The sequence below is a fragment of the Lynx canadensis genome, chromosome A2, assembly GCF_007474595.2.
Source record: "Lynx canadensis isolate LIC74 chromosome A2, mLynCan4.pri.v2, whole genome shotgun sequence".
NCBI classification, from domain to species: Eukaryota; Metazoa; Chordata; class Mammalia; order Carnivora; family Felidae; genus Lynx; species Lynx canadensis.
This window is the reverse complement of record NC_044304.2, coordinates 94,825,517-94,839,122: the sequence shown is the minus strand read 5'-3', so window position 1 is coordinate 94,839,122 and position 13,606 is coordinate 94,825,517. Positions and strand designations below refer to the sequence as shown.

The window sequence follows — 13,606 nt, the reverse complement described above, 5'->3', positions numbered from 1 at the left end:
AAAGAGAACTTGAAAACCACAATCTTAATGTTTTTACCTTTCAAATCTATATTAATAAAAACTAAAGTTTACTCTCTTATCCCAAAAGTGAGAAAAAGGCTATATGAATTTAACCAAATTTCACAGGGATATAAGAGATAGTCTGACCTGTAGCCATTTGGCTTATTAAAAAAAAAAAAATTCAACGTAGTGTAAAGAAAAAAATGCATTTTGTGCAGTCTTTGGGTGTCCCAAAGACAAAGGCAGTTCAAGAACAAAAATACCTGAAACTTTTAATCAAGAAAGACACTATAAGAATTAAGGCATTATAAAAGGGGTGCCTGGGTGGTTCAGTCAGCTAAGCAATCGACTCTAGACTTCCTGATATAGTCTGTGGGATCAAGCCAGGGCTGACAGTGTCGAGCCTGGCTGGGATAGTTTCTCTCCTTTTCCCTATGCCCCGCCTCCGCTTGTGCTCCTTTCATTTGCTCACACTCTCTGAATAAACTTAAAAAAAGAAGAAGAAGAAGAAGAATTAAGGCATTATAAAGAGAGAGAGAGCCAAGTAGAAAGTTCCTGAGCTCACCTCTCCCCACAAACACACCAAGGCTGCAACTACATATACCCCAACTCATTGTCAGAGAACAACCTGAAGACTAGCAGAACAGGTTTTCCACAGCTAAAGATACAAAGAAAAAGCCACATGGAAAAGGGTAGGAGGAGCAGAGACACGATCAGAAACTAAGCCTCCTGTGCAGCGACCCACAAGCAAGAGAGATCTCACAGGTGTGAAGGCCCTCCTCAAGGAGTGAGGGGTTCAAGCCCCACAGTGGGAAGCCCTCATACTGTGTATATGCACTGGAAATATGAGCCCCCATAAACATCTGGTTTTAAATTGGCTTAACTGGGGGAGCCAGAAGGCTATAAGAAACCAAGACTCTGCTCTTAAAAGGCCAGTGTACAGCATCACTTGCTCGGAGACCCAGGACAAGACAGCAGTTTGAAAAGCAGCTGGATTATATGTGAAAAAAAATTATTAATTTTAGGGTGTGTGCCCCAGGGGCAAGAATCTGCAGGAAGTTTTTCCAGGAATGGAAGTGCTGGCACGCACTATTTTTCTTGCCTTCCTTCAGCACAGCTGGGCCCTGGTTCTGACACTCTCTCTTCCTAGCACCACTCTCCCTGCCCTGGCGTTCCCCTGTGAACCCACCCCAACCAACCCAACTGCCCTGGCAGGGGCCCTTCCAAAGTGACTCCTGCTCTAGGGAGTCCCACCCACCTGCAGGCTCAAGACAGTGGCCACCAAGCCTCCCAGTCAGTCACACTGCGTACTACCCCACCCGCCAGCATACCTGCAGCAGCTGCAGCCTGGCCTCTTGGCCAGCCTTGCCGGGGGCCATCCCCGTCCACCAGTACAGCTACAGCAGTTGCAGCCCAGTCACCATTTGCAGATGATAGGATACTATATATAAAAAACTCTAAAGATTCCACTAAAAAACTATCAGAACTAATAAATGAACTCAGTAAAGTTGCAGGACACAAAATTAATATACAGAAATCTATCAATTTCTCTACTCTATCAACAAACTAGCAGAGAAATTAAGAAAAATACCATTTATAACTGCATCAAAAAGAATAAAGTATCTAGGAATAAATTTAACCAAGGAGGTGAAAGACCTGTACTGATACCTAGGGCACTGATGAAAGAAACTGAAGAGGACACAAATAAAGGGAAAGATAGACCATGCTCATGGGTCAAAAGAATTAATACTGTTAAAAATGTCCATTCTACCCAAAGCAATCTGAACTATAATAGCATTTTCACAGAATAATCCTAAAATTTGTATGGAATCATAAAAGACCCCAAAAAACTGAAAGTAATCTTGAGAAAGAAGAACAAAGCTGGAGGACACATAGTCCCTGATTTCAAACCATAGTACAAAGCTACAGTAATCAAAACAGTATGATACTGGCACAAAAATGGATATATAGATCAGTGGAACAGAACTGAGAGCCCAGAAATAAACCCATGTTTATACGGTCAATTAATCTATGACAAAGGAGGCAAAAATACACAATGGGGAAAAGATATTCTCTTCAATAAATGGTGCTGAAAACACAGGACAGCTGCATGCAAAAGAATGAAACCACTTTCTTACACCATACACAAAAATAAGCTCAAAATGGATTCAAGACCTGAAACCATTAAAGTCCTAAAAGAAAACATGGGGAGTAAACTCTTATACATCAATCTTAGAATATATTTTCTATCTGTCTTGTCAGGCAAGGGCAACAAAAGTAAAAATAAACAACTGAAACTACATCAAACTAAAAACTTTTTGCACAATGAAGGGAACCATCAACAAAATTAAAAGGCAACCTACTAAATGTACTAAATGAGAGAAGATATTTGTAAATGATATATCTATTGAAAGGTTCATTTCCAAAGTATATTAAAAAAACTCATAGCAGAGAGTATAATGCCAAGTGAAATAAGTCAGAGAAAAACAATACCATATGATTTCACTCATATGTGGAATTTAAGAAGCAAAAGAAACGAGCAAAGGAAAAAAAAAAGAAACAAGAAACAGACTTAACTATAAAGAACAAACTGATGGAGACTAGAGGAGAGATGGAAGGGAGATGGGTGAAATAGGTGATGGGGATTAAAGGGTACACTTATCATTATGAGCACTGAGTGTTGCAGAAAATTGATGAATCACTATATGTCTGAACCTAATATAACACTGTATGTTCATTATACTGGAATTAATAAAAAGAACTCATTACACTCAACACACACACACACACACACACACACACACACACACACACACACACACACTAATCCAATTAAAAAATGAGCAAGAGGGCCTGAATAGACATTCTTCCAAAGAAGACATACATATAGATGACCAACAAACAGGAAAAGATGCTCAACATCACCAATCATCAGGAAAATGCAAACTAAAACCACAATGAGCTATCACCCCACACTCGTCAGAAAGACTATTTTCAAAAAACATGAAATAACAAGTGTTTCTGAAAACATGGGACAAAGGGAATTTTTGTGCATTGTCAGTGGGAATGTAAATTTGTGTAGCCATTATGGAAAACAGTATGGCAGTCCCTCAAAAAATTAAAAATGGAAATACCATGGGATGCATTAATTCCATTTCCAGGTATTTACCTAAAGAAAAGGAAAACACCAATTCAAAAATATCTATTGCACCCCTATGTTTATTGTAGCATTACCTATAATAGCCAAGACATGGAAGCAACCTAAGTGTCCATCGACAAACGAATGAATAGAGATGTGGGGTGTGTGTGTGTGTGTGTGTGTGTGTGTGTGTGTGTGTGCACGTCTGTGTATAATGGAAGATTACTCAGCCATAAAAAGGAATGAAATATGTGACAACACGGATAAGTGAAATAAGTTAGAGAAAGACAAATACCATATAATTTCATCTATATGTAGAATTTAAAAAACAAGTGAACATATAAAACAGAAACAGACTCGTACATACAGAGAAAAAACAAACTGGTGGTTACCAGAGGGGAGGAAAAGTAGGGCAATGGGCTAAACAAGTAAAGGGGAATAAGAGATAGAAACTTCAAATTATAAAATAAATAAGCTGCAAGGATATAAAGTACAGCATAAAGAGTATAGTTAATAATATTGTAATAATTTTGTATGGTAAGGGCGCCTGGGTGGCTGTCAGTTAAGCGTTTGACTCTTGATTTCAGCTCAGGTCATGATCTCACAGTTTGTGAATTTAAGCCCTGAGTTGGAGCCCGATCCTCTCTCTCTCCTTTTCTCTCTGCCCCTCCCCTGCTCTTGTACACACTCTCTCTCAAAATAAACTTCAAAAAATAATAATTTTGTATGATAACAGGTGGTAACTACACTTACTGTGGAAGTATTTTGTAAGGTATATAAATGTCAAATTACTATGTTGTACACTTGAGACTATTATAATATTTTGTATCAACTATACTTCAATTTTAAAATAATGAATAAAAATAAATTTTTTTAGGGGGGCCTGGGTAGCTCAGTTGGTTAAGTGTCTGACTTCGACTCAGGTCATGATCTTGCAGTTCATGATTTTGAGCCCCATGTTGGGCTCTGCACTGACAGCACAGAGACTAAAGCCTGCTTCAGATTCTGTCTCCCTCTCTCTCTGCCTCTCTCCTGCTTGTGTTCTCTCTCTCTCTCTCTAAAAAATAAGCCTTAAAGATTTTTTTAATAAAATTTTTTAAAAGAATATAAGGCATTACAGAAAAGGAAAAACAGTGTTGTGTGCATATGTAAGCTTCAAATTTAAATTCTCAAGGCTAGATTTTCTGAATTGCAAGCTGTGATTTTAAACTGAGATATTTCCCATATAGGCAACTTTATATAGTGTAAACAAGGTGCCAATTTATTTACTTAACCCTGGTTAATTATTTTCCTGATCAGATTACTAATAAGTATATTCCCAGCTTTTAAGCACATTAAACTTTTGGAGTATCAAAGTTTTCACTCCTATTAGCACTTCAAAACAGTAATTTGTTCATTTAAGAATATTAAGTTGTCTTTTTTCCCCCTTGTATTAGAAACCTACAATATATCAAAACTTATGGAATACACTGAGTTGCCGAACTATTTAAAGTAAAGAATAATTTTCCATATTCTCAAATTCTGGACCAAAGAAATGACAATGATACCTAAAAGAATAATACAACGATAACATATGACATATATTAACAACACATAAAGAAGATATTTCCTAATGTGACAAATGCCTACATTACATGTTATCACCTATTTTAAAAATCACTGCTGCAACATTAATTTCAATAAATGAATTCATATAATTCTATAGAATTCAAGCATTTGTAAAAAGCATTATTTAAAATGTGAAATAGTCTGTATAATGAAATATTTTACGGTGTTGAATATGGATACCTTATGACAATCATGTATCCTAGAATCTCAGTATCACTTTCCTAGAAACTCAAGGCCTCTATTTAATTAAGGTCAAAGCTATGCAAACAGATTTAAGACCTTAGTTAACAATCTGCAAAAATATATAGAGAAAAACATAAACCTTCAGGTTTTCTAGGTCATTTACATTATATTTTGTTATGCTATATTTCATTATATTTATAAAAATACATAAGCATGTGAGTTGCAAGAAATAAAGTATTAATAATCAAGAAGTTTCAAAATCAATATAAAAAGTCAATCATACATAGTATTAATTTTTCTTACCTCTGAACTATAATCATCTGCTGTAGTTGAAATTTCACTTTCTGGCTAAAACAAAAGTAAAAATCGATTAGATTAAGGTCTTTTTTCCCTCCCACTGTACTCTATTAACCCATTAGTATTAGTAACATATGATGGAAAACTCACATAAAAATATCACTAAAAAAACTAGTAAAAATTATTCAAACCTTTAAAAAAATTTTTAAAGTATGTGGATTTTATTTTATTCATTTTTTTTAAGTAAGCTCTACACCCAAGGTGGGGCTTGAACTTACAACCAACCCCAAGATCAAGAGTCACATGCTCTACTGACTAAGCCAACCAGGTGCCCCAAACCTGTAAAATTCTCACTCTGATTATGAATCACAATGGCTATATAACACATATGCTATTTATCACAAGGCATTTTTCTAAATATAAATGTATCAAGAGGTACTTTCTTTCACACAGAGTCATACATACACTACATACAAATCATTTGTAAGACAAAAGCACCAAATAAGGTATCATCCCTCAAATTCTTACGTCTCTTTTAAATAAAAGATCTTTATTAAAATGTTAGTCAAAAGGGTTCAATTTTTCCAAAAAGAAAAGTCATTGGGGTGCCTGGCTCAGTTGGTAGAGCACATGACTCTTGATCTCGGGGTCATAAGTTTGAGCCCCATGTTGGACCTAGAGATTAATTAAAAAAAAAAAAAAGGTTAAAAAAACCATCAAATCTTGATGCTAGAAAAGGAATAACAACTTGAAGAAATATAACAGTCTTGTTGTTATTAACACCTTTGACGCTTATAAAACACTTTCTAAGACATCCCTGTTTCATCCTTACATCCCTGGAATTTGGGTATGAGGTGAATAGCTTTTCCAAGCTTCCCTCAGCTTATAGGTACTAGAAGGAGTCAAGGAGGAAACTTAAATTTTTACTGCTTTTACTGTTCACCCACTCATCTAAGAATCTCATTTTACAAGTGAGAAAAGAGACCTAGATATTCATTCAACAAAAATAAACCATCATTGACTCCTTTCTCACCTAGACTTTAAGGAAATTTTATTCAGCACTCAATACCAAGTTCTAAGCCTACCTACTCTTTGATGTAGTAACTGATGCCAAGAACAGAAATAAACTTAACCCTATTCTAAAATTCTGTCTCGGTGATTCCTAACTTATGTGACCCTCTTTTAAATCAAAAATACCTTTTTTAAAAAAACATTTAACGTTTATTTATTATTTTTGAGAGACAGAGACAGAGCATGAGTGGGGGAGGGGCAGAGAGAGAGAAAGGGAGACACAGAATCCGAAGCAGGCTCCAGTTGTGAGCACAGAGCCTGACTCAGGACTTGAACTCACAGACTGTGAGATCATGACCTGAGCCAAAGTCGGACGCTTAACTGACTGAGCCACCCAGGCACCCCAAATCAAAAATACTTTTATGACCTGGGCGCCTGGGTGGCTCAGTCAGTTAAGCGTCTGACTTCAGCTCAGGTTATGATCTCGCGGTCCGTGAGTTCGAGCCCCGCGTCAGGCTCTGTGCTGACAGCTCAGAGCCTGGAGCCTGTTTCAGATTCTGTGTCTCCCTCTCTCTCTGACCCTCTCCCATTCATGCTGTCTCCCCCTATATCAAAAATAAATAAACATTAAAAAAAAAAAAAACTTTTATGACCTAAGCCCTCATGGTTCATTCACTTATGCCCTTTAACCAGCTATAGATTAAATGTATATACTGTGTACTAAAAGCTGTGGTACTGAGGATAAAATGGTGAACAAGACGTTCTTTGCAGTGGAAATGCTAACTCTAGTGAAAAGCCCAGATACTGATATGTTTTGCAGAAAAAATAACAAATATATATGCAAACTATAGCAAACACCAGAGTTGCCATATTCTACTATTTAAAGGTTCAGATTCAACAATTACAAGATACATAAAGAAAAAGGAAAGTATGGCCCATACATAAGAAAAACAGCAGTCATTAGAAACAGTCCCTAGCCATTTTAAATATGGTCAAGTGAATAAAATTAAGTGAATAAAATAAAGTCTAAAACACTAAAGAAAACTATAAGGATACTGCCTTACAAAATAGAGAAGATCACTAAAGAGAAATAACTTAGAACCAAAGAGGAGCATCTGGCTTGCTCCATCGGTGAAGCATACGATTCTTGATCTTGGGGTTGTGAGTTCATGTCCCATGCTGGGTGTAGAGATTAGTTTAAAAATTTTTTTTTAATAATAAATTAAAAAGGGGGCACCTGAGTGGCTTAGTCGGTTAAGTGTCCGATTTCGGCTCAGGTCAAGATCTCATGGTTCGTTAGTTCAAGACCTGCGTTGGGTCCTATGCTGACAGCTCAGAGCCTGCAGCCTGCTTCAGATTCTGTCTCCCTCTCTCTCTGTCCTTTCCCCACTTGCCCTCTGTCTTTCTCAAATATAAATAAGCATTTAAAAAATTTTTTTAAATTAATTAATTAATTAAAAGTAAAATAACTGAAATGAAAAATTCATTAGAGGGGCTTAACAGATCTGAGGAAGAAGAAGAATCCACAAACTTTAATACAGTTCAACTGAAATTAGGCAGTCTGAAGATAAAAACAAGAATGAAGAAAAATGAACAGAGCATCAGATCTGTACAACAATATCAAACATACCAACATGCATAACAGGAGATCCAGAAGAAGGGGACAGAAAGGAGCAGAAAGAATATTTGAAGATACAATGTCTGAAAACTTCCCAAATTTGATGAAAAACACTAATCTACATATCCAAGATGCTCAACAAGTTCTAAGTAGGAAAATCTCAAAAAGATCCATTCTTAGGATGAACAGCAAATCTCTAACATTCCTGACCTCTTGAATAAAGCTCAAATCCTAAATAATATCTAAGTCTTTCTGTTTCCACATAAATATAACAGGGCACAATCCAAATTATAATTATTATCTGCCTTTTCCACCACTCTTTCTCCTAAGCATCCCAACCTTCTTTACTCCTGGTCTTAGTTGGTGGCTCATCCCACCCACCATCCCAATCCACTTTTAAATTCTCCCTCTTTGCCGTATTCTGGAAATTACACCATTAATGAGAAGAAGAAAACTCGCATCTGTTTAGGGCCTTCTCTGGGCCAGGTGCAATCTCCTGCCCCACATCTTTACCACCACTCATCCCCATCATTCTGTGATCCTTTAAAAACTAAACTTCCTACAGTTTCCAAATCACATCACACACAGTTTCATGTCTTTGTGAATGCTGCTTCTTTACCACAGAGGTTGTCTTGCCTACTTCTTTGCTGATAGCTAATGCTGATTTAGCATTCTCCCAAATCATGGTATTCTAGGGTACCATATGCGTTTTTGTTACCACAGCTGTAATCAGAGTACACAGCCTATCTTACATCTACCTTCCCCCCTAGACTGACTTTCCTAAAGGGCAGAGATGGTCATATCTACCTTTGCATCCGTGGTGCTGAATCCTTGATATATCACAGTTGTATTACAAATGTTTGTTGAATCAAGCACACAAAAACTGCACAGGGTGCTAATGAGTACTGTTACTACAACAACTTTCCACTTAGAATTCTAATGTTCAAAATTTAAATGAATACTTACTTCAACAAAGATCTCGTCACGTTTGATTATTGTGGATTCAGGAGTCACAGCTGTTCCTACTCTCTGAGAACTATTTATGTACATTTCATCACTCCGTGAGTGCTCAAGATTCAAAGCATGGTATGCTGACACATCTTGTTTACTGCTTGAAGTTTTCTTCTTTTTTTTCTGCTTCTTAGAAGGATTCTGTCCATCAGACTGAGCTTTCCTTTGTCGAAACTGGGCAAGCTACAGAAAAAAAGTTGTCATTATCATTAGAGATACTTGCTTTTTTCATAGTGGTGATCAAGAAAAAGTATCTGTGGAGTTACTTTCTTTACAAGATCAAATCATCAGTGAAATAATAAAGGACAGCTATTAAAATCCTTAATATAACTACTGAATTGCAAAGAAGTAAGATACTTCTGAATAATGCTATTCAAATACTGAGAACTGAAAATGTCACGTCTAAAGAAAAAAAATTAGCCCAGAGATAGGCAAAATAAGGGAAAACAGGCACTCTCAGTCACTGCTTGGTCAGAGTGCAATCTCTGGATAAGAGTTCTAAATGCATTTGCTTTGTGAAATTTCTGGGATTTCTAATTTATCCTAAATGTAATTAGTCCATGCAAAAGATTTAGTTGTACAAATGATCACTGCAGCCTTGTATCCAATGGGAAAAATTTTGAAATAATTCAAATGTCCAACAACAGTGCTTCCTATCCCCTAACCATTTGCACATCATCAGCAGCACTTCTGCAATGTCCTACTGCCATCTGTACTCATCATTAACTTAACATGTTTTAACTAGCATACTTATCTAAATTTATTTTAAAAGGAGATTTTCTATCCTGGTGTAAATTAAAAGCTAGTATTACTTGTGATTTCCTTAAATAAAACAGTAAACAGAAATGAACGTAATGAAAAATAAAACTACATTAAAATTTTAGTTATTACTGCTGAAGGTTATAGAGCAACAGGCAAGTGTTAAAGGAATATTAAGGATATGTGAGCAAATAGACTTTTGGCTTATTGTAAGCAGATGGGATGAAAAAAAAAAACTAGAAAGGTATTAACTTTCTTACAGTACTATTCACTATTATTTAATACTGAATCAGGATATCACCTAAAATATCTTGTCACCACCTAAAATCAGAAGTATGCATTACATACTTTGGGCAATACTGGATTAACTCAATTAAAGCAATATTAATGTAAATCATCAATAATAATGATGTTTATACAAAAAACATGAAAAAATAACATGTTTATGACAGTAGTATATATAAAATAATATGCAATAGAACCGTTTCTTAATAAAATGAAAATGGTGTCCATCTTTTTCTCTTTTTCAACAAAGACACAGCCTTCAACAATTCTAACTAGCTTGAATTTTAATAACATTATACACATAGGCATAAATTCTGAAAGAATATAGCCACAACTCTGGTATCTCTCCAGATTGGAGATTACAGGTATTTTTCCTTATACTTATTCAAAATTTGCTTTTTTATGCAACAAATTTTCTAAATTTTATATGAAGCAACTACTAACCACCAATTATTAAATTTAATTTGAGCTATTTGATCATTGAGAGGAAAGAAACAAAAGCATAGGAACAGGTGTAAACCCCTTCGTGTCTTAAAAAGAAGAAATATAGTATCAGTATATTAATTATATAACTACTCAGACCAAGCACATATGTGATATGAGGTATTAAAGCAATCTTAATAATGATGCTGATATTAACTATCAAAATATGTGACAAATACCAGAACCCAAAGAATAACATACAGCGTATTTTATATTTATTTTGTCTGTTGCTGATGAAGAAAAGCATGACCTATATAAAAGTGATTACTTAATAAATATGTCTAATTCATAAATCGGAAATATCAATCACTGACTTTGTAGAATGTAAAAATAGATCACATTAAAAAAATTTTTCCCCAGTTATTTAGCAACTAGCCTGTTTTCCTACTTCATGCCTGCTTAAGGAACAGATGCAAGACCAGTTGCCTCTATTTGTACATTAGTAAGCTGCTGGAATGCATTTAAACTACTTTGGAGGATAGCAAATCCTCCATTAAAAATAAACGAACTGAAACACTATTATATATTATCTGTAAATAGAATCAAAGTCTAGGCACATTTTAAAAAGATCCCGCAGAGAGCACAAAACTAAGAAAAATGTTAATAATGACATTTTTAATATTTAAGTTCAACTTCAGAAACTTCTTAAAATTCCACGTTGTGTTAGAAAATATACCCAGAAGAAGACATAAAGACAAAGATGAAGAATTTTGTTTGAAATTCCCATTTGTTTTATATACATATATATACATACACACACACACACATATAACTTATAATATTTAAAAAATTTTTAATGTTTCTTTATTTTTTTTTTTTTAAATTTTTTTTTTTCAACGTTTATTTATTTTTGGGACAGAGAGAGACAGAGCATGAACGGGGGAGGGGCAGAGAGAGAGGGAGACACAGAATCGGAAACAGGCTCCAGGCTCTGAGCCATCAGCCCAGAGCCTGACGTGGGGCTCGAACTCCCGGACCGCGAGATCGTGACCTGGCTGAAGTCGGACGCTTAACCGACTGCGCCACCCAGGCGCCCCAAATGTTTCTTTATTTTTGAGTGCGTGCAGGGGAGGGGCAGAGAAAGAGGGAGACACAGAATCCGAAGCAGGCTCCAGGCTCTGAGCTGTCAGCAGAACCCGACGTGGGGCTTGAACCACAAACCGTGATATCATGACCTGAGCCACCCAGGCACCCTTATATTTAATATTTATTTCTATGTACGAAGGAGAAAACTAAAACTGCATTATAAAAAATTTTATTTTTTAAGAAACACCTCTGAGACAACAGTATCCAATTCTAAATGAACCCAAATGCAAAAGTTATTAATAGACAGATATGGATTAAAAGTAAAATGGATCTTGGGGTGCCTGGCTAGCACAGCTGGAGGAGCACAAGACTCTAGATCTCAGGGTTGAGATTTTGAGCCCCACATAGGGGATAGTGGTTACTTAAAAGAAATAAATTTTTTGTTTAAAAAGTAGAATGGTTCTATTATGGTGTTCAGAACAAATCACTTCACTTCTAAGAACATAAAATTACCAAGACACTGTTTTGGGTCTTTTACTGATAATATGAAGTCATACTATATTTTCAGAACAATTAATCAGAAGGTAAACTGCATAAGGGTAAGGACTTTTGTTCTCCTCACAGCTATATATTCAAAGTCTAGAAGAGTACTCAAAAAATACACATTGAGTGAAAAAAAAGATAATTTATCTTTTACAAAAAGTCACCACTAAACAATCATTTTAAGCACTGATCCACAGAACCAGACAATTAAGATGACATAATACGCATATCTAATTCTACTATATAAAAAAGTTCCATGGTCTTAGAAATAAAATTAGCAATTAAATGATTTAAAACACAAAATCATCCCTCTTTCCATCTCTTCCTCCATCAGGCAAAAAACAAAACAAGACAAAATTAATTCTCAAAAATAATGCCCACAATAGCTTTTTAGCAAGAGTTCTGTTTCATAAAAATGTATAAAGAACTTATACAACTCAACACCAAAAAAACAATCTGACTAAAAATGAACAGAGGATATGAAGAGACATTTCTCCAAAGAAGACATATACATGGCTAACAGATGCATGAAAATATACTCAACATCACTAATAATCAGGAAAATGCAAATCAAACAACAATAAGATATCACTTTACTCCTGTCAGAATGGCTAAAATCAAAAACACAAGAAACAACAAGTGTTGGCAAGGATGTGGAGAAAATGAAAACCTTTGTGCACTGCTGCTGAGAATGCATATTGATGCAGCCACTGTGGAAAACAGAATGGAGGTAGCTCAAAAAATTAAAAATAGAATTACCATATGATCCAGTACTCCCACTACTGGATATTTACCTAAAGGAAATAAAAACAGTAATTTGAAAAGATATATACACCCCTATGTTTACTGCAGCATTATTTACAATAGCCAAGATACGGAAGCAACCTAAGAGTCCACTGATAGACAAATGGATAAGAAAGATGTGGCACATATATACAATGGAATATTACACAGCCATAAAAAATTAGCTGTGCCATTTGAGACAATGTGGGTGGACCTCCTGGGCACTATATTAAGTAAAATAAGATTGAGAAAGACAAATACCATAAATTTCACTCATGTGGAATTAAAAAAAAAAAACAAAACAAAACAGGGGCACCTGGAGGCTCAGCTGGTTAAGCATCCAACTCTTTATTTCAGGTTCATGAGTTCAAGCCCCACATTGGGCCCTGCGCTTACAGCGCAGAGCCTGCTTGGGCTTGTCTCACTCTTCCTCTCTCTTCCCCTCCCCCCTGCGCACACTCTCTCTCTCAAAATAAACAAACATTTAAAAAACATTTAAACAAAAATTTAAAAAATAATAAGAAAACAAACAAAAGAGACAGATTGTTAAATACAGAGAAGAAATTGTAGAGGGGAGGTGGCTAGGGAGACAGGTGACTGAGAGTACACTTATCCTGATGAGCACAGAGAAATATATAGAATTGCTGAATTGTTATATTGTACACCTGACACTAATATAATACTGTATGTTAATTATACTTTGAGTTTTAAAAATAAATAAAACCCACAACTGTTTTTCAGCAAGAGTTCTGTTTCACAAAAATGTGAGAGGGAATAAGATCATACCATAAATCTAATTTCTTATAGCTATTTAAGCTATTTTTATTTTAAATCTGTAAAGTGGCAAGCTAGCAGATAAG

At 35.5% G+C, this 13,606-nt stretch overlaps 1 protein-coding gene across 3 annotated transcripts in view; it reads right to left on the bottom strand.

Moving 5' to 3' along the window:
* The window catches only part of AKAP9 (A-kinase anchoring protein 9), a 154,157-nt gene that overhangs the window by 122,093 nt on the left and 18,458 nt on the right, over window positions 1–13,606 (bottom strand). For all 3 annotated transcript variants that reach the window (XM_030307931.1, XM_030307932.1, XM_030307933.1), the window contains exons 2-3: window positions 8,823–9,050; window positions 5,234–5,278 (exon numbers count right to left, since the gene is read on the bottom strand). In XM_030307931.1, the coding sequence (XP_030163791.1) occupies window positions 5,234–5,278; window positions 8,823–9,050 (273 nt within the window). The remainder of the gene's footprint in view (window positions 1–5,233; window positions 5,279–8,822; window positions 9,051–13,606) is intronic.